The following is a 22,609-nucleotide window of genomic DNA, read 5'->3' on the forward strand; positions in this document are numbered from 1 at the left end:
AAATGCATTTCAGAAAATGAGCAAGAACAGCGATCAGAGCAATATTAGAAATTGTTTCTCAAGTTACAATGCATACATCTTACTTCAGCGTGAATATGCACTCACAGCCTTGTTTTAAAAAGCATGGAAGAGGAGATTTGGTCATCCTTTCCAGTAACATTTGAAGTATATGTTATAATTTAAAAATATTATTGCCTGTCAGTAACAGGACAAAAGTCACAGCAATATCAAATCCATACCTGCTGTGTAGGAAAACAAGATTCTATTAATACCTCACATAAACTCCATTTCCTACTTACTTTCTAATCTGGAAATACAGAACCTACTGATTAGATTATTTATAAGTATTTGCAGATTTTCATCATATCCCAGGATTTGTGTTTGAACTATGAACTTACAAATGCTGAAGGCAAGAAAAGAACTCCAAGTTCGTAAGAACGGATCATGAGTTGGCTGCCATTTTTCTCCAGAGCTCCCCAAGCTGCTTTAGATAGATTGGCACTGTGAAGAGAAACAAAGCATATCAGTGAGGCACAACCTTCAGGGCAGAAAACACTTAAATAACATAGCTGTAGCAATGCCCTTCTAGCAGGAGAACTTAAATTCCATCAGAATAGTCTTCTCACAAAAAGTGACTTGGGTGTTATTCTTTATTGCTATTTTTACAGCACAGTGGGAGCAACAGAGACAATATGTAGAAAGGCACTCTTACAACACATGCGGATAATTATACAAGCCTATTTCTGTCATACAGACCTACAAGACAAATTCAGCCTTTTGAATCTTCTCTGCACATTTCAGAAAGGAATTTGGTACTGGTAAATAGCTTCAATTTGATGACTTAAGAAGATTAAGGGCTAGCTCAATTATGACTTGTTACAATACATTTAGTACAGAGTGGGTTTGCATTCTACGTTTTAGTACAGTGTTAAACAGTATCTTTTGCTCTTGGCATTTTTTCTTTGATCTATTTATGAGAACAAATACTTATCAAAAAGGTATTTTTGTTTCAATTTGCTATTCAGCATCATGTTGTAGTTAATCTTTCATCAGTATCTGCTATGAAGAAGAAGAAGAATTTGGGAGTCAAAAAATAAATGCAATTCTGTTGTCAAAACCTACTTCTACAGCACATTAAAAAACTTACACAGTATGTTTCAAGTAATGGACATACTGGATGCTGATGGTAACAGCAAATGGTGGAACAGAAGAAACATGAGAAGAAAATAAAGCACCCTGATTTTCTGTATTTGGTGGAGTGAGCATCACATTTAACTGACTGAAAACCTTTTAAAAGCACTTTAATCACTACCACTGTTGCAGGCAACAGTATCAGTGAGTCATGAAATTTAAAGAGACCAAATATAAAGAGAAAAAAATATTAAAGTAACTGAGCATTTAAGAGTAAGGACACAAAGACCACAATCTCTAGAATGCAGGGTTGCATAAAAAAAACAGTTCTGGCAAAACTGAAACATATCTATTTTTCATTCACAAGACATTCTCCCTTCAAGTCAAGAAATGTCTTGATTCCTCTGTGGCTTCTTTAAAAACTAAACAGAAGAAATATAAAACACATACTTCAATGCAGACTGCTGAACAACTGAATCTGACAAAAGTTCAGGTTCCAAATTCTAGGTACCTGTATGTTTTATAACAATAGGGCAGCCCAAGGATAACTTCAGTTTAACCTATATTTGTTTTGTAGAAACCAGCACATTCATACCATACCACAGCATGTCTTAAAGCAACTTAACCCAAGATTTAAAAATACTTACCGCTTTAGTTGGTGTTGAACCCCAAAACTGACAGTCACAACTCAGACAAGATTTTGGTGCAATTACCAACAGTTCCTGACATAATCATTTCAATCTGCAGCCTCAAATGGGGCAATGCAATGAAGAAACAACAAATACGGACAAAAATGCATATCACTAATTGAAGCTTTATGAGGGTTATGGCAGTAACTCACCTGGGCCTGCAGTTGACAAAAAAAGTCATATATAAAGTTCTTAAGTGAGAGCTGTATTGGTTAGTTGTTTACCTTGTTACTAGGAACCATGCAATCTTCTGGAAGTCAGGAGAGAGTCTCATGTATGTCTTAATGTGAGGTATAGCATGAGTCCGACCTGTGACTTCTGCTGACCATTTGCTAGAAAAACAAAACAAATTCTTTTCATATATGGATTTATTTTGAGGTCTAAAAAATACTATACTACAGTGCCATGTTTTCAGTAACACTACTTGTCATGTTCAGTACTTATTTCCCCTAGAGAAAAATCTTAAAATGCCATATTTAACTGAACTGTTAATCCTGAATTTCAATTCTACTAGCAGTCAGAAGGATAAGGCTTTTTTTCTGTCCTTACACCTAACCCAGAGAAATATTCTTCTCAATGTGTCAGGTCCTCCTAACAAGTTTTTCCATTCCTCCTTTCCAGATAGCACTCCAGAAACTAAGTCTAAACTTCTGGCCAATATATCTTCTTTGAAGAATATCAATGGTTGACTTTAGGCAACTGAGTTTGGCACCAAACTACACCTCAAAAAATTCCCAAAGTTTATTACAATTTGTAATCCACCACACAGAGGCAGGGAGCAACTGGTTTGGTTGGTTTTTTGGATTTTCTTTTCAGCTCTGATAGAATCCCTAGTTTCCTGCTGGTTTCATACTATTTTCCAGTATGAAGAGGAATTTTCTAAATTCCTCTAATCCCTCCACTGCCCAGATTTGCATTATAGCAAGTCTTTAAAACAGCTCATCTTGTATTTACATCTATTGAAACCTATTCTTTTCTGTGTGCCCCAGCTTCCATGGGTAAGAAACTACTGTCTGTCACCTGCACGGTGGTAAGAGCTTACATGCAAGCTCTCCTCAAGGGCTAGTGTCCTGCATTATTGCAGGGTAAGGACCTCCATCTGGGTAGTCACTACAGAGCAATTATCCAGCACCACTGCCATCTGCAGCCAATTTGACAGATGAACTTGAAACACCCCTTTTGCTGTCAGAGCAGGACCCTGTATGCCCAATGAGACAGGTATGTGGGCATTTTCTCATTGAAAAGGAATAAATCAATGAATTATATCATTACTATGTAATGTTCTGTGTACTAAGTAAGAGACTAACTGAAAAAAGGTTACATCTTTCTTCTAATAAGATTCTCATGAGGTGTATGCCTACAGAAACTGAATTAAGACTTCACAAACACTCCTAGATTTATGATCTTCTTGCTTTTTGGATCATGACTGAACTATCTTGAAAGCTTCAAGTTGATAGCAGCTTTCTTCCTTCGCTGAATGTGTTCAGAGGACACACCGTAAAGGCAGGACACAAAGCCTCATAAGCTTTCTGCCTGAGTTCCATTCCTTAGACACTCACCAGCAAGGCTCACAACAGCCATCACCTCCACTTCAGAATGGAGGATGCTCTGCAACTAGCAAGTCTATTTCAGTGCCCAACTTCATCCTACCAAACTTAACACAATCTTACTTAGTAAATCTTAGCAGAGCAACTTCAGCCTGGACGAGTTAAAAGTTTCTGATGAAAGGAATGGGAAGTTGTGGTCTTGTAAGAGGTTACAAGTTCTATTAATTTTTTTTGATCTTTGCAAAACAACTTTTTCCATTGTTCTCAAAACATGCATAAGTCTTTAAAGATTCAGCCTGAGGGAGACAACTGGCATGGAATGTGACAGGCTGTTAGAATTTGGCACAAGTAGTAGCACATGGAAATAGAATTTCTTAATAGAAAATGTCAGGGATCTTTAACAAAAGATATTGCCAGAAGGGATTGAGAATTTTTGCAGCAGGACTGCTGCACTTAGAAGAAAAAATAAAGCAACTGCCAAAAAAAGCCTTCCTAATCCTGTTGTGGCTCAGTCGAAATTCTATTAATACAGAGGCACAAGTGGGGAAAGTGAAATACAACTGTAAGTTAAAAAAAAAAAAAGGAGTAACATTCCAGTTCAGAGAAAGAAACCTTAAATAAAAGTTTACAGAAACCTAAATCCAGTAGCAATATTATCCCATATAATTTTATAGGTAAACGGCATGTTTTCGACTAACTTTTGGAGATAAGACCCAGCAGATAAGGAACTAAAGGCCTTTACTTTAAGGAGTTTAAGAATATCATGCTTGTAACCACTTCCACTTAATTTGCTTTTAACACTTAAAATATTAGATCATTGTAACTTTAAACATACAATCTGAAAAAAACCACCACAGAATTGAGTTCTACTTACTGAAAATAGGAATGCAACCACAGCTGTTTCTGTGCTGTCTGTATACTGTATGGAAGTGAGCCACCAGCTGAAGGGAAAAAATAGAACATGTACATTTATTTTTTTGAAAGACATTCTAAAAGCAGCAAGTATCTTGGTGAAGAAGCTGTCTGTCCTGCCTTTGTGAGTTACTTTCAGGAAATTGTTATCATGCCTTAAGAATTTCTAGTTTTATTCTTCATGTAGCTATTGCTTTGGTGTAGTTCTGGGCCTCATATAGAATGCTAAAACCTCTGTTCCCAGCACCTTTAGCCAAAACATTTCCTCTGAGTAAGAATCCAAGGACACATTTGTTGCCCTAGAGCCCAAAAGGATGTGAATAACAGTGAACTGGGGGGTGAGCAGGCCTGGGGTGGTTAACATCATCACCTAAGGGTATGATTAGAGCATTAAGGGCCAACAGGATAATATGACACAATTTATAAAAGGTGAGGAGCTCGTGATCCAGTGTCCATTTTGGATGTAGCCTCATGAGGGGGCTTTGTTTGCCCTGGATGTACCTAAAGGCCTTTAAAAACTTTGTCTTTTTACTCTCCTAACTCTGTCTGGCCTGTTTCAGGTAGCCTCTTTTAGGCATCAGTTAAATCTTCCAGTAGTATGAAATGGTATATACTTGCTGGGTTTTTTTCCATTCTTATAATTTAGCAAGTTCTTAAACACTACACAGCACATTTACACCAGGGAAAAAAAGAAACTGTATACAGGGAGAATTACAAGTTTTACAGCCCCAAACAATGTTATTTTAAAAAGCAAGAACTTCTATGATTAAATTATATTTGTATTGATTTGGCCTTTGGCTAATGCACATTGCAATTTCTTGAAATAGATTTAACAAAGAAGAATCAGCCAGGCATACAGAATTATACTAGTGTTGTGTACTAAAAGTATGATGCAAAGCCTACTGTATTCAACACATTCTAGAAGATGCCATAAGAAGCCATTACTGTCAGGAATGCCCTAACTGCAGGAATCCACAGAACCGTTCATTTGCACAAACAAAGAGTAATGTAATTCACCAAGTTATTTCACAATATGAAAGAAATTACAGTAAGAAGTCACTGGGTTGTAGATACCCAGATGTATATAAAGACACCCTAACTTAATTCTGATTCTGGGAACCAGAGATACCTATAAATTCTCTGGCTGCAATTTCTACGTATGTCCAAACACTAATCAGAGGAAAGACAAAAGCTGCTGAAAACATTCACACTAGCTCCATGTTCAAAATGCACCTGCTGTTAGAAGAATTCAACAGCTACTCTCCTGCACAGGTGCATAGGTATCCAGCATGGAACACTTAATGATTCAGCAAAGCCAAAAAATCACTGAATCACTGAAGGTGAAAGCACCCTCTGGAGATCATCTAGAATAACTCCGTGCTCAAAGCAGGGTTGAACAGAGCACACTGTTCAGTAGTGTCCTGTATGTTCAAAAACAGGAATTCTACAGCCTCTGTGAGCAACCCATTCCATTTAAACATCAGAAAACAATTTTGCTGTAAGGATAAATTGAGATACAGGAGATTCCCATGTATATCCACTACCTTTTGTTCTTTCCCTGGTCACCATGCAAAGCATCTTCCTCTATTTTGCATCTTCCTATAATTTACAGTTATACACACTTATAAGATCTCCCAGGAAAGCATTCTTCTCCAAGTTCCAAGAATTATCCAGCTCTCTCAGCCTCTCCTTTTACAACAGATGCTCCAATCCCTTACTCATTGTGCCTTTTTTGCAATACGTGGTTCAGTATGTCCATATCTGTATTGTAGTGGGAAGTCAACAACTGGACACAGCACCTTAGATGTGGTCTTACTGGTGCTAACCAGAAAGAATAGGTCACTTCCTGGCAATGGGCTTCCTAATGCAGTCCAGGATTCTGCTGCCCTTCTCGCTACAAGGGTGCATTGCTGGTTCATCTTCAGCTTAGCGACCGTGAGCATTCCCTGGTCTTTTTCTGCAAAGCTATTTACCCCTGGTCAACCCCCAGCATGCACTTGTGCCTGGGGTTACTTTTGCCCCAGCACAGTACTTTGCTCTGTCCTCTGTTGCACTGCATGAGGTTGCTGTCTGCCCCTTTCTCCAGCCTGCACAATACCACTGACTGGCTGCACAATCATCCAATACATTGATCTCTCCTCCCTGGTTTGCATTATTTGGAAACTTCCTACGGGTGTGCTCTGCCCCACCATCCAGGTCACTGATGAACACACTAAAGCAGGACCCCAGTACCAGTGCTTGGCACATGCTACCACTAGTGACTGACCTCCTGCTGGCCTTCGTGCCAACACTCAAAGCCTCTGAGGCCTGGCAGCTCAGCCAGTTTCCAATCTGCCCCACCTTCCATTCATCCAGCCTGTACTTATCATTGTAATGATGTTAGAGAAGACAGTGTTGGAAGACAAAGTTAAGATAAACAACATCTACATACACTCCTCATTTGTCAAGCCACTGATCTCATTGTAGAAGGACATCTGGTTAATTAGGCATAATTTTTCCTTAAAAAATATATACTGACTATTCCAAACCACCTTCTTTGTCCATCTTATGTTTGGAAATTGCATCCAAGATTCCTGGTTCCATCACTTTCCAAGGGATCAAGGTGAGGCTGGCAGGCCTCTAGGTCCCCAGATCCTCCTCCTTACCCTTTCTAAAGACAGGAAAGAATCCATTTCTTTCAGTCCTTGTGAGTCTCTTCCAATTGCCTTGACCTTTTGAAAACTTGTTTTTGAGTAACAGAAGCTTCACTGTATCAGAATACTACAGTACCAGCTCCTGTTTCAGGTTGGCTGGGGCTATGCTTTTCAAATATAATGACTTCATGAAAATAAACATGGAAATACTGAACAGAATGGCTGTATATTACAATATTAAAAAAAAAAGACCAATAACACTTGAGCCTTCCCTGTATCTAAATGTGCAGAATGACATTGCAATCAAAACACAAAAACTTGACAAACTCAAACCTGAATTTTCTGCCAAAATGAAATTAGGACCGGATTAAGAGCAGTAGGTAAGAGTTGTTGTTTTCCTATACAGTAACATATAAACATGGCTAGGACAGACAAACATTACATACCAGTGCCCACAGAGCCTTTTCTATTCAATCACAATAGGATAACTGGAGTCAGAGCTTGAGTAAAAGCAATAAGATTTTACTACCACCTATTCTGTCACATTCTCAGCAAGATTAGAACTTCATGTTCGTTTAACATCAACCATTAAAGTGATTTTGCAGGACATTATGACCACAAAAAGCAAATAAATGGGGATTCATCTGCTTACCAGGATAGCCTTCCAGACTTTGCCTCACATTGTTCACAGTAGGATAAACCTTCATGAAGGTAGAAAAAACGTAACTTTAATAACACAGCTCTAAATAGACAAGCTGTCAATTTTCAAACACCTTAAAAAATACTTGAGAAAAAATAAACATTAAAAGCTTCATTTTTCAAAATTAATAAAATTACACTGCAGCTTAAAACTACATTTGTGCCAGTACTAAAGCAAATCTAATATTTTTACCACTCTTACAGAACTAACCAAAATTACCTAGCAAGTCTCAAGTAATATTGCTTCAGCCACTTCTGCAGCAATCAAAGCTAGTTCTTAACATTATTTTATGAGATTTTAGTCTCACACTCCAAATAAGAGTATGCAGGAGCAGTTAAAACATGGTAAAGGCATAGTTTGATCATAATTTTTCCTTGATTTAACAAGCTCCTGCCATAAACTTTTCTGCTCCTCCCCTTAATTGTGCTAATAACCAAAGGTATTAATGACTAAAGATTCAGTTTCATCTCAGTAGGAAAAACAGATGCATCTACAAGACCCATCAGAAGACAAGCTATAGAATGAGGAGATAATTTTGATGAGATAATATATTCTTTAGTGTCACATAGATGGAAATTATGGTACATTTTTACAGCGAATCATATACAGCTAAGCATCACTAAACGGCATACATGTAATTTCATGAAAACTCTGTTACTGTCTTCTGAAAGTTAAAAGCAAACCAGTGACTAATATTTCCAAACCAAATGATAAAGTGTTAAATAAAGGTCAGCAGCACCTAAAAGACATACCAAATGAATTGGGACATCACATTTAAGTAAAGTTGTCACACGGCTGCCTGCAGCCACCAGGCTCTCCTGAAACTCAGAGCACAGCCACTTGGACCCATCAGCTCCCATTGAACCAATGCTTGAGAACTGTCCAACAAGAGGCCAGGACTCCTGTGCTGGTATTGACAATGCATGCTCCTTCAAAAGCTAGTGAGGGGAATTAAAACACTGTTAGACTTCAACAGGCAAAGAATATCTTCATCAGTTTGACATCACCTCTGATCTAATATACCCTCTATAATTCACTTCTGATCATGAAAGAGATTAACATTCATACTACATATTTAACTTTGCAATAAAAAAAAAAAGAAAATCAGGCTTTTCCAATAAACTCACTTCAACAGAAGATTAAACATCACAAGTTTTAATCAAAAGCACCAAAGCCAACCATTAAATAACGAGTGAAAAGGATGTTAGCAGCCCTTCCTAAAACATGAAACATTAGCTTCAGAAGTCACAATAAATTAAACAACTAAATATTTTTCATATTTGGTAGTTGTTGGCTGTAAAAGTCCTCTTGTATCCGAAAGCCATGAGATCCAGCTACAATAGAAGCCTACAATAAGAGGGGGAAAAAAGAACAATTGACGAGAAAACTGAAATTTTCCTTTTAGAGGAGTTCTTCAGCTGTGAATGGAATTTAAAGTCACATTAAAAACAGATGGATATAGACACAAATTATATGTAGTCGCCAACTTTACCCCACTCTAGAGCAAACATACAATCTAATGGTTTCAGTCATCAATGTAGTATCATCAGGTGTATCTGCACTGTCACTAAAAACCTTTTTAAATCACAGAAACATTTGCCACAAGACCATCTCTCTCCCTTACAAGTTTTTTCTACTTTTTCTTCGTTCTTTTGTCTAGGCAAAAAACACCAGACAACATGTACTAGAAAGGACAATCTCTTAATGAGCAAAGGGATGTCTACAAGAGTAACCTAATGTTGAAAAGCAACATGATACATAAATATTCTGTATGTCACAGAAGTTTGCCATAGACAGCTTTAGAACTCCATGTAAAATTCATTACAGTATTTGAAATAATGCCACTTTAGCAGGAGGTGCAGGTTAAAAATTCTCCAATTATGAGAAGCATTTAATAGACGACATGAAATACCTCCAATTCTGGGAAAAAAAAGCCCAAAAAAATGACCAACCAAACAAGAATGGTCCCTACAAAGTTGATATATATAACCTTGAAGATTTACCATTATGGTATACCTAAATACACAAGACCTCTAAAGGCAATAGAGTTCAATTCAATAGGGTCATTAACAAAACACTGTCATATTCACCCCTAAGCCATGTTCCTAAGTCCCAAATCTACACGTCTTAAGTATCTTCAAGGATGGTGACACCACCACTTCACTTGGTGACACCACCAAGCCTATTCAATGCTTGATAGACTTTGAAGGAACTTTTCTCAATATCCAAACTATACCTCCCCTGGCACAACTTGAGGCCATTTCCTCTTGTCCTATCACTTGTTACTTGGGAGAAGAGACCAAACCCCACTCAGCTACAGCCTCCTTTCAAGCAGCTGTAGAGAGCAATAAGATCTTCCCTGAGCCCTCTTTTCTCCAAGCTAAATGACTCCAACTCCCTGAGCTGCGCCTTATCAGAACCTCCACCAGCTCGGCTGCCTTTCTCTGGACTTGCTCCAGTCCCTCAGTGCCTTTCTTGTTATAAGGGACCCAAAACTGACACAACACTTGAGGTGTAAGCCTCACCAGTACTGAGTGCCTGGGAACTAAGCAGTCACAGAAGGAGACCAGGCTAGCCAAAAGACCTGCCTTTCTCATGCTACCTGGGTCTAATGACCTGGCTATCCTGTACATTTGAGATTTCTGCTTCATAACCTTCCCTGGCACCAAGGTCAGACTTAAAGGCATGTAGCTCCCTGCATCTTCCCTCCAACCCTCCTCTTAAATTGGTGTCAGATTTGCCAACCTCCAGTCACCTGGGACTTTCCCTGTTAGCCAGAACTGCCGATAAATGATTTAAAGTGGCACAATAAGGGCTTCTACCAGATCCCTCAGTGGATCCCATTTGGGCCCATGGACTTGTGTACATTTCAGTGTTGCAGCAGGTGGCTGACCTGTTCCCCTTGGGTTATGGGGAGGGTTTATTCTGCTCCCCGTCCCTGTCTTCCAGCTTGGAGAGCTGGATACAAGTCTTGCTATTAAAGACAGAGGCAAAGAAGGCATCAGGCACCTCAGCCTTTGCCTCATCCTTTGTCACTATGTCTCCCCCTGCATCCAATACATTATGGAGAATCTCATTAGTCTCTTTTTGTTGCTAACTTACTTACAAAAACATTTTTATTGTCTTTTTCAGCAGTAGACAAATTAAGTTCTAAATTGCAAGCTTATGCAATTTATATTTATATATGTTACTACTAACTTTAACTGTATTAAAAGACTGATGATGACAGCTGGAAAAATTGGAAGGAACTAAATAGTGCTCTCTGAAATTCTATTTACATTTTAAAGGACATTAACAAAAAAGGTTATATTTTTGGTACCTTTCTGAGCCTAAGATGACCCCACTTTTCTTTATCACTGCCTTGATATCGTCCAGGGGTAGAACCAAGCAGATACACTCTAAAGAAATAAAAGAATAATAATTTTTGTAGATCTGGAGTGTTTTGATTTGTAAAGTAGCAAGGTATTTAAGTAAAACTTACTAGCAAGATTGAACACACAAGTGCAACCAGAAATATTTGATCTTTCTCATTGGATTTACAATACAAAGTGGATTTTCAGCTGTATAATTTATTATCAGTACCCTATATAGCTGATATATAGGCTGTTCTACAGCAGAGACAAGAACTACAGCTATCTCAGTGTACAAAAGTGCAGAAGATAGATGATGCTAGCAATACACACAAATAGCTCATCTGGCACATAACTGGATGTATAATTTTGAGTAAAGCTAATCTACTGCTACAAAGCAGCAGATTCAGGTATGAGTTTTCATTTGGGCACCTAACAGTTCAGATTCAAAGTACAGGTTTTTCAACAGTCTTCCTAATAATGAATTTAGTAACCTATTTGGGCAGGTCTCATGCCCATTTCCAGGGCAAAGTCAAAGTCACAACAAACAGATGCCTTAATGAGCTGTTCCTTACTGCATGCATCTCATGCCTAACTTTATCCATGACTGAATGTCCCCCACAGTACATCAAATGGCAAGGAAACCAACCTTATCCTAGCTTTCCTAGTCCATGCATAAACTCCTATCAGCTAGGGCTCAACTCACCTGTTTAAGATCATGCTGATATCAATTCAATCAGAGCAGGAGCTCAGGCTGTTAGCCCACCTGATTATAAAGTACATACTTTTTTTTACCCTCTTCAATCTTTTAGGACTCCACGTAAAGATAAAAGCACTTTTTAATGTATAAACTAGACAAGGTTTCAGCTTCTATTTCCACTGCAGTATATGATGATTTTCAGCTTTTCTTTTTGACAGTTTTTGTCAGATTATAAACCAACAATTAAGTTGCCAGGGAGATTTACACTTTCTGAAGTCAATACCCATATTTAAATGGAACTACTTATTGGAAGTAAATCAAGCATCCTGAATTATTTTTAAATACTATCAGCCATTTGATATTAGAGAAGACTGTTCCAAGACCAATTAGATACAACACTGCTCACCAAAACCAAACCATGCCTGTTACAGGCAAGTTCTATAGATTTGTATGTGGATTAAACTTTGCCTTACAAACACAGGAGCTTATTCTGAATAAAATCCCCATTCCAGTATTTGCTTATATGATCGCTCTTATATGACAAACCCAATACAAGATAGTTTTTTCCACTGGTAATTTTACTGGAGTAAATACTTGAGCCAGACTGGCTCAGGTGAAACCAAGTCCATATTACTTTACAGCTACCTTCTGTGAAGTTACTGCTGGTGCATCTTTCTTTCTTCTTTTAAAATGCATGCTTACAGAACTAGAAGTTGGTGAATTTGACATAATCTACCTAAGATAAATTTTTTAAAATTGCATGAAGTTCAAGTCATGTTTCAACACTTAAGTCTGAAGCAAGTTTAGCTTACAAAACAAATACAAGGTCTAGCAGATCCTAACACAGATACTTAAATTATAGAGAAAAAAACCAAACCCCACATGTGCAAATTACAAAACCCACAAGATTATAAATACCTTGTCTCCGATAAATCATGTTCTTGAATCAGATCTATCCATTCCTTGAGTGCAGGAGAATTATAAGCTGACAAGTAACTTATTAGGTCAGATTTAAAATTAGTTGCAGATTCACCAGCAGAACCAGATGCTCCCTTAGGTAGTCTTGGATATAAAGGGCTTAACCATATTCTAAAAAGAAAAAGATCAGCCATATAAACAAGGACACCATGCATTAATAACACATGGGTTTAGTACATGAGTAAAGTACATCTGAAGGTCCTAAAAGAAACACTTGACAGATTCATTGGGATACTAACCATAGATAACTTGTCATAACATCTACAGAATTGGCTCATATATTTGAAATCATAAAACTAATACTTTCAAATGAAAACAACATTCTCATAATTTATCCACACACATTTACAGCTTTCACCACTGTTAAATTGGCCAAACTCAGATTTACTAAACGTAAGTACTTTCATCAACATTTTCTGCAGGAATAGAACACTGCAATGCATTCTGCTAAACCACTGGTTTGTGCAACTGCATAGAAAACCACCAATTAAAGCATCTGAAAGGTTTCCATAGTTTGAAATGTAGCCCACAATGATAAGCTGCCTCTCAAGAACCTCCATCAGAGTAAAACAGGATGAGCATTATGCAGGGAAACACACAGTATTTCTTTCCAGTCACACATTATTGTAGCCATGGGAACCAGAGATTCTGCATTATCAACTTTACAATGTGTTGATACTATCCTTTGAAATTCAGAACCACCATATTGTGATACTGCATAACACTGCAGTATGCAAAAGCTAAAAAAGAAAAATATTTCCCATGTTTGACAAGTAGGAGAACTTTTCAAGTATCCCAAGTAGGTCTTTTCATGCCTTCTGAGCTTTCTGAAAAGCTAACTGCCGTAAGATACTAAAGCCATCCATAGATTTAAAGGCAAAAAAATCAGTGGATACTGAAAGAGCTTGTCTCAGACAAGTAAAGTCTCAAAACCCTGCCATATTTAATGGCAGGGAAACAGATGTCAAAGTGATAGTAACTTTGTCATCATCATCGTAACTTCAAACTTCCACTAGTTTGAAGAAATTTTATACCCTGATTTATTGTGGCCATCTAACTAGAAAAAATGCTCCCATAAAAATAGCCAAAAAGCCCAAGAGGTTGAGGACCTTTATATTAACATGCCACTTAATCCTACTTTTTGTGCTCTCAACAAAACTGTGTCCCAAACTGGTCATTAAATTTAAAAAAATTTACCAAGAAAATGAAACAGGAAGAAAATTCCTTCCCAGGAAAGGATACTGGGCAAATACTAGGTCATCTACTATATTATGAAAACAACAGAACCCAACATTTATTAGACTACATTCTAGATACAGCCACAGCAAAACCAGAACATTTGCACATCTACATTATTCTTGCAGTATTAAGATAATTTTTAAATAGCTGCTTCAGATCTATATAAACAGTACTTTATAGCTAAGAAGTTTTTTCATAAAGAAAGAGCACAACATAACAAAATTTTATGCAGACCGATTTTAAGCCATCAGCCAGTTGGGAACATAGTTTATTTACAGGAGAAAGCAAGCAGAGTTCAGACTTAGATAGCTACCAGCATTCTAAGTCCAATTTTAAATTTTTCTTTAATAGATCTGTCTTAGGAGGGTAAGGCTTGCAACAGCAGGTCACCTGACTAATATCCCATATCCAGCAGTAGCAAATACCATGGAAAATGTTAAACATACACCTGCTAGACATTGTTGCTTACCCCTGAGTTTTCTGGTGCCAATCTTCAGCAATAAGATTGGATGTATGTATCACAACTCGAAGACCTTCTTCATATAACAACAACATCATTTTCCTTTAAAAAGAAGATATATAACTCTTCATCTGTTTTAAGTATGCTGAGATAAATTAGCATGATTAGGTGATAAATTAGCAATTCATTAAAAAGCTTCATGGTAATTATTTTCAAAAATTTGTTCTGCATCATGCAAGCACTTACACTTCAACCCATGTGCATGCCAACCTCACACGGCAGTCATTAGACTATTCCCATATATTTTATTCCAGAGTACAGTTTAACATCTCATGCAACTAATTACCCACAGCAAAATGAATACTTGCAGAACACTTCCTATACTTGCACAGTTCTTCAGATAAACTTATCTCTTTGCAGATAGTTAGAAAAAGACTTAAGGAACACTGAAAGACCTCTACTTATAGCTGAATTTATTAAAACCTAGTTACTTCCTTTTAAACTGCCAACTTTTACTTTAAAAGAAGGTATGCATGGAGCTAAGGATTCATTGTGGTGACAAAAAAGCTATCTATTTATCATAACTCTTTACTCAAGCTACAGCACAAAGTAATTTTAAAACTAGTAACTGAGATAAAAATAAATGTCTATTTTTTTTACAAAATTGCTCAAATTTTCATATACAAGTTTTCAATTGTGGTGTAAAGACAGCATATCTATGTGATCCCAAAGGATCAGATGGTTTCCATAGAACCACATGTTCAAGAATGAAATCCATTAGGAAAAACATTCTTAATTTCACTGCTGTCCCATGGCAAGATAATGCTACACATGCCGTATCAGGTGTGAATTTAGACAAATATTTATTCAGTAAATTCTGCTTTTTATGTTACCTGCACATACTTTCTTGTGCTTACTGCACAGTCTGCACAATATGCAAGACCACATAATAATAAAATAGTCCCCCACATCTGTGTTATGCCTTATCTAAGCACAGCTGAAACTGACAGTATTTTACAGCAAAATAAAAGTGCAAGATTTATGTATATAAAAGTAGTAACTGACCAAAACACCACCATCTCAAAAAATAAAAGTCACTGACATAATGTTTTACATCATAGAACAGGAATTACATTAATTTAACCCTTTATATTTGATGGGATGAAATCTGTTAAGTATCTCTTCAATCAAAATTGTTTCATTACCCACCAGGATCCAATTTACTACTCTGCTAATGACTTACTGTGTTCCACCTGCAGTGGAACTTACATCCAGACATACACTACCCAGAATAATCCTTTAAAATACAGGGTTAAAAACGTGTAGCATTTAACACCACAATTTATCTCAAATTGTAATTGAAGAAAAAAAACCAAAACTAAAGTTAAGCATACAAAGAATGACAGCTGTTGCTTACACTTGCTGAAGTGTAAATAACCTAAAGCTTTAAAAATTACCTATTTGATAAACAGTCTCATTCTATATCCCTCACCAAACCTGCAGGAAGCAAGACTCCTTTATAAAATGCTGATTTCTTTCCTTTATCTGTATATTTTTCTCCAAACAGGCAATGAGTTTGTCAGTATTTCTTCTGCCAGAAAAACCAGCATTTCAGATCGATGTTTTAATTTGATGTCGTGTTTTATAAAAAAAGTTATGCAAAAGGTTAATTGATCAAATACACTGCAGTATTTTTTACTGAAATCTAAACTGAACACAAAAGATCTTTGCTAAAATATAAGATAAATTCTCTTCTTATCTGTACCCTTCTTGCTACAAAATTCCCTTTGCAACACTTCTATAATATCCAATTCAAGTTTTTTCTTTCAGAAAACCTCACATTCGCTAGTTATTTCCAGATCCCTCACATTAACTGAAAAACATGATCAGTAAATCAGTGTTGTGTCTGCCCTGCCTAAAACTGATCAAGTCTGCATTACAGTTTTGGTATTAAGGCATGAGTTAAGAGGTAAAACCTGCAGTTCACCTGTCTTAGACCAGTTCAACTTCAACTGTTTAACTTTCACATCTCATATCTACTCACTAGCTAATTTGTCTCCTTAAACTAGAACAATTCTGTCATCTCTAAATATAAGATGTTCATGAAAACTTTAAGACTCAACAATTTCTGTGAAACCCAGTTTTGTGGCAGACCTTTCTGCTTCATAGTGTTACTTACGTATGGTGAGTTCCAAATGCAATATCCAGTTTAGCCTACAAAATTAAGAAGTTGATCATTAAAAATTCCTATTGCGCATTGCTTCTTAATTTTGTTTCATTTCACTGCTCTCTAGTGGACAGATCACAAAATACATTATTGTCCCTCTCAATACTTTAAATGCACTCTCCACTTTCTACAAGCTAGACTTTAAATGGTAATGCAATTCTTGCTGGAACTGTTGCAGTAGAATTTGTGCCTCTACTACTAGCAGCACTTTTAGAAATAGCAGAAAATAACTCAAGGTTCCTGCTGGACACCAAGCTGAACAGATACCAGCAACTTCTAGCGAGAGAATTAAAACTGAGCTATGGGTATTAAAATACTTTTAGCCAGTGATAGGTCCAACATTGTGCCGAGTTAACATGGGTGTAGAAAAGATTAAAATACTTACTCTTCTTTTTGGGGTACTAACATAATGAGATGCATATGGACTACCAGAAGAATCTGAAGCAATATATGCAAATAGGAGAATCATCACAAACACTGTTTTCCCTGGTCCTTATTACTAACTACACTAACAAGTTTACCCTCTGGGACACACTGCATTCAAATTCTTGGTGTGTATGAAAAGGATCCTGTGATCCTGGTACAGATATTTCTTACAGCATAACGATAAACTTCCCACACGAGGTATGTCTTTTCATCAGTAACAAGACTCTGAGTGTAACAGATGGCTTAACTTCAACCAAAGGATGATACAAATGTTATTTACCTGACAAAAGCTAATATTCTCATAAGGCCGTGCTTGTGCCATCAGTTCAGCTTTGGATTCTCTCTTCTCACCGTGAACTATCAGCAATGGCTTCTTCCTTAAACAAAAGGAGATTACCATTAAAACATCAAGTGAATTATCAAAATCAGTCTAAACCATTCCTTTGTGCAGCTGTGACATCTGGCCCCTAAATATGACAGCCCAGCAGAAAGATGGCACTGAAATCCATATGACTTATTAACTAACTGAAAATAGCAGTAACTACAATTCCTGCAGTACAGGGAACAGGAGGAGCTGGAGATCTGTGTGCAGTCACAGGGCTTTGATCTCATGGCAATTACAGAGACATGGTGGGATAGCTCACACGACTGGAATATTGTCATGAAGGGCTACCTTCTGTTTAGGAAAGACAGGAAAGTGCTGTAGTGGAGTTACCCTCTGCATGAGGCAACACTTGGAACGGAGCAATCAAGACACTATGGGTTAGGATAAAAGAGCAGACAGTAAGGGTGACAGTGTTGTGGGTGCTTGCTGCAGGTCATCTGATCAGGACTAAGTGGATGAGGTCTTCTACAGGCAGCAGTAAAAGCACCCTCAGAGTCACAGACCCAGGTTCTCGTGGGGGTCTAACTGCCCTGACACGTGCTGGAGAAACAACACAGCAAAGCATGAACAGTACAGGAAGTTCCTCAAAAGCACTGATCACAGCTTTCTGACACATGTAGTGGAGGATCCCACAAAGAATAGTGTGCTGCTCAACCCAATGTGGTCCCTTCAACCTTACCCACCCTGTGATTCTATGAACTCTGGTTCTATTGCACTTCCACTACTGCACTAAAATGAAAAAAAAAAGCAAGCATACTATATGCTCCCTTCATCTGCAGGAGTTTGCAACAATCAGAAAGGAATTTCAAGCAAACAAGAACTGTTTTCGTGACAATATCGACCACCTTACTGTATCATATCCGTCACATCATTCTGATCCTTTTCATACAGTTTTCTTGTGACATTCTCTCCTTTCTCTTGCACTATCTGGCTCTTGATTAAGTAAACCATATCGCAAAAAAACCTTCTTATTCCATCTTTACAGGTCATCTACCACTTAAATAGCTTCCTACTTAAAATCAGAAACCAGCTGTCCTGAACTCTGACCATTTAGCAGTCTTGAAAAGGGCCAAGAAATCAACAGAACTACAACTGTGGAGTAAGAGTAAAAAGAAAACTAAGAGCCTATGTGTATCCAATTGGCAACAATCATCTGCAACTGCAAACAAGTGCTTATCATTAACTTACAATAGGAACTTGTACGAACAGAATGATCTGGAAATTGCATCGTTTCACCTTTGCAAAACAAACATACCTGAATTCCTGCGGGTACTGTCTTACAAGCCATCCCACATCTATACAGTAGTTAAACTTGTATATAAGAAAAAGAAAACAGACTCATTAAGAAGAAAAGACAGTTTGCTAGATCAGCAAAACTACAGCAACTACAGAACTACAGCAAAAACGGTTCTGATGTAAAGTCATCACACATTAGTGCTTACACCATATACAGCATATTCCAAAAACAGATGTATTTTTGACTTTCACATCCTTTATTTTTAACAACGTAAAATTTAAAGTTTCACAAAAGTGCACATTTCTCAAAAGTGTGCTCATAAAATTTACCATCCAGGAAAAAAATCACATGCACATAATGTAAAAGCTTAGTTTCATGGATCATCTCTTTGTCATATGTTTATACCATGAATGATAGCAAAAGCTTCTAGGTAATAACAAAGATATCATTCCTAGGTTGCAAGGCATTTTTTACTTTCAAAAGACCTCATTTATATGAACATAAATACACAATTTCAGTAGCACATTCCTCAAAAACAGGAGAAAGTAGTCTTATAATTGCCTGAATTCTACAGCAGAACATAGGATTGTTTTCATATTCCAATAAGTTGTTGAACAGTTGAAAACATTTAGAATTCCCTGTGTATTTTAAAAAGGCTCCCTGCTAATATCAGCTATGTGGCACAAGCCTGGATGATCAAATTTAAGGTTAATAAAGTGAAACAAGCAAGTGAAATCAATTTGGCAAACAGGAAACTCACCTGGGCAGAAGATATGAGAGTTCCAAAAAGAGGAGACAAAATATCTATTAAAAATATTAAAGCATAATTAAATTTAAAAAAATGTTCAAGTAAACATTTTGCATCTTGAACAACTTGATAACTACCACAGCACAAGGGCCAGATGGTTCATAGACTTGATGTAACAGAGGCATTCACAGGTAAGTTTACTGTTCGTAGTATTCAAGTCACTGACTCTCCCCTGAATCACTTAGGGTCATATGTTTATAAGAAGTATTAATCCTCTCAAAGTAGAAAACAAGTTTTAAAAGCTGATTAGAACAAAGTCCAAGATCACACTGAGAAAGGGACATTAAATTACTCTCTCCCCTATTGAGTGGGCTTGAAAAACTGTGGCAGAGTAGCAACAGTAAGGGCATAGCTAATGCTTATTTATCTGTTGTAGACTGATTATAGGATATGTGTATCCATAGTTCAATCATGATAACACAGAAAACTAATCCAGCTGGGGACTTACAACCTCAACAACTGAAGCATAGCATCAACTTGAAAACATACCCTACAAGTAACTTCTAGGATGCACACACTATTTAATGCCCTAGCTCTACAGAAATCTGTTTTTGCAGGTTAAACAAACAAAAAATACTGTCTGTCCACTGGCTCAACTAGTCACCTAGCAGGACCTCTAAGAGAGGACAGGCCAAAAGCCACAAACTCACAAAGCATGTAAAAACATACAGCAGTCAAGGAACTGAGGTCTCTGACACCAGCTTACATCAGTAATCAGTGGTCACAGGCATGAGGAAAAGTTACAATCTAATTGTATAGGTCTAGAGTAATTTCTTCTCCCTCAAAAAATGACAATTTTTTCTGCCTTATTTTATTATATTTCTATACATAATTCTCGTATTAATACTTGTTTCTGATTCTGTCTTGTGATGGGTAAGATTTTATTTCTAACTAAGGGGACGTTTACAGGTGCACAAAGCTCTTCTCCCTTACATCAAACTACAACTACAGCATTCCTAAAGCATCAGTATTGTACACCAAAGACTTCACTCCATCTCGACTGATGGACAGCTCTCACCCAGCTGAATTTAAACAGACCCATGAATTCCAGCCATGGAACTTCAGAAGTACTGCATCAAATAATAGTGAATTACTAGTTCCAAACCACTCAGCAGCATGAAGGCAAGTGCAAACAACAACTCAGGGAGTTATGCACGCAAGAAAAGCACCCTTTTAAGTGCCACAAAGTCAAGTGGTTTTCCACAGATTAGCTCAAAGTGAAAGCAGCAATAAGAAGCACCATGACTTGCCTTGGCTAAACACACATTAGATTTCCGCAACCTAACTCAAGTTACAACAAAGTATCAGCAAATAGTGTTTTATACACTATACTTCTAAAAGAGAAAGGTCCAGATAACGGAACCAGTTTCTACAAACCTGCACATTTAGAATATGAAACCTCAGCTACATCAAGAAATACATGCATTTAAAAATACCCACAAACTAAAAATAAGCATTCTCCCAAAACCCCACTTCTGTAGAAGCCACTTGTTCACCTTTTATGTGAAGAGCTCCAGAATTATAGCTCTGTTCAATTCCGCTGACTTTAGTGAGAAAAAACCTGAAAGGATTCCCTCCATTCAACAAATCCCAGGTATCTTGGGCTTCACTGGGTGCTTCATTATACTCCTCTTCTTTCAGGTTCTCTGAGAGTTTGTCATCTTTGCAAAGATTCAGAGGCTGGCCTTTGGACGTATCGTATTTTTCTTCTTTCACTGTTTCTTTGTGGGCATGCTTTTGCTGCTCTTCAGGCTCTTCATCACTACTGGACAGACACCAGCCTGAGCCTTCTTGGCTTGGTCTCTGTTTTACTGCTGGAGGCGTTTCTGTAGAAAGACTTTTATCAGTGAGCTTGAGGGGAGAAGCTTTCCTCTTGTGAGCAGCTTTCCTAGCCTCAGAGCACGGATATTGTGGTCCACTTGTTCCACCCTTTGCAGCATCCGATAGTGAAGATGTACATGGTTTTTCACTGTCAGAATTTTCCTCGGCACTTTCATCGCTGCTAGATACTGTCCATTTACCGTGTGCACCTTCCTGAAGCATGTTCCTAGGGATTAAAAAACAATACACCAAACAAAAATTGTACCGTTTTGCTATGCTCAATTCTGTTCCCCTTACTGGTTCTCATTTGTTTATTACTCAGGAACTGTGCTTTTGTATTTAGCAGAACCTCCGGGGAAACTTCACAGTGTGCAAGGCTTGTTTCTGTGCCCAAGAAACAAAGAAACACGTGCAACGGGGGCAACCATCAAACGGGATGTGAAAATCAGCACATGGAAAGCGGGCTAGGATAGGGACTCCTATAGGAAAGCATTCCAAAATTGCGAGGTGTGATTTGCACGATACGGATGTTTCCCCTCAGGCTGAGCGATCCAGCGCGCTCTGCTGAGAGGATTCAGGAGCACGGGGCCGAGCCGAGGCCGCGCTGTCCGGCAGCCTCGGCGGGAGCACTCCGGGACCGCAGCCTCCCTCCGTCACCCCCGTGCCCCCGGTGAGCCCCCGCGCCGCGCCTCCCCTAACCCGCGGGCGGCAGAGCCCGGCCAGCGCCGCCGCCGAGGGCCGAGGGGCCGCGACCGCTGCTCCCGCCGCCGCCCCGTGCTGAAGGCAGCCCCGCGGCCGGGGCAGGCGCCGCTCGAGCCACGGCGCCGCAGGGCCCCAGCGGCTGCTCCGACCCCGCAGCCCGGCGGGCTCCCCACCCTCAGCCCCGCCGCCCGCTCTGCCCGCCGCGCTCCGCGGCCACCTCCGCTCACTCACACACTGCCTCACTCACCACTCACCGCCCGCCCGGCGCGCCAGCAGCGCCCGCGATGGGGAGCGAGAGCAGGCCTGGGCCCGCCTGCCTGGGCCCGCCCCGCCTCCCGAGCCGCTGCCGCTGCCGCTTGAGGTGATCGAGCGGCTGTGGGGGGCTGCGCGGGTAGAGGTGGAGCGTCTCGGAGAGCTGAATTACTGTAACGAGCTTTTATTTGACCTTAGTGTTAGTTACGGGTAGGTGCGGCATTTGCATAATGGTTCGTTCGGCGCGGGGTTAATTACCGTGTCTGAAGTGCCCCGCTAATGAGATAAACACTAGCGCAGGACTTGGGGAAGGAGCGGAGGAGAGCAGGTGTGAAGTTAATCAAAGGAGTGCCGCGGGCCGCGTAAAGCGCACTGTGGCTGCTGCTGTGAGCTGAGGGCTTGCTTCTCGTCA

General features: G+C 38.8%; 1 protein-coding gene across 1 annotated transcript in view; it reads right to left on the reverse strand.

Annotated features, from left to right (window-relative positions):
- TDP1 (tyrosyl-DNA phosphodiesterase 1) overlaps positions 1-22,276 on the reverse strand; it is a 36,778-nt gene extending 14,502 nt beyond the window's left edge. Inside the window, exons 1-14 of the mRNA XM_085061574.1 lie at positions 22,200-22,276; positions 20,919-21,469; positions 19,375-19,418; positions 18,633-18,688; positions 17,273-17,369; positions 16,519-16,553; positions 14,349-14,441; positions 12,581-12,751; positions 10,932-11,010; positions 8,365-8,550; positions 7,565-7,613; positions 4,242-4,308; positions 2,045-2,152; positions 399-501 (exon numbers count right to left, since the gene is read on the reverse strand). Of these exons, the coding sequence (XP_084917700.1) occupies positions 399-501; positions 2,045-2,152; positions 4,242-4,308; positions 7,565-7,613; positions 8,365-8,550; positions 10,932-11,010; positions 12,581-12,751; positions 14,349-14,441; positions 16,519-16,553; positions 17,273-17,369; positions 18,633-18,688; positions 19,375-19,418; positions 20,919-21,465 (1,635 nt within the window). The 5' untranslated portion in view covers positions 21,466-21,469; positions 22,200-22,276. The remainder of the gene's footprint in view (positions 1-398; positions 502-2,044; positions 2,153-4,241; positions 4,309-7,564; positions 7,614-8,364; positions 8,551-10,931; positions 11,011-12,580; positions 12,752-14,348; positions 14,442-16,518; positions 16,554-17,272; positions 17,370-18,632; positions 18,689-19,374; positions 19,419-20,918; positions 21,470-22,199) is intronic.
- Between the last annotated feature and the right edge of the window lie 333 nt (positions 22,277-22,609).

Source organism: Lichenostomus cassidix, chromosome 5, assembly GCF_008360975.1.
Source record: "Lichenostomus cassidix isolate B80296 chromosome 5, HeHo_3.0, whole genome shotgun sequence".
NCBI classification, from domain to species: Eukaryota; Metazoa; Chordata; class Aves; order Passeriformes; family Meliphagidae; genus Lichenostomus; species Lichenostomus cassidix.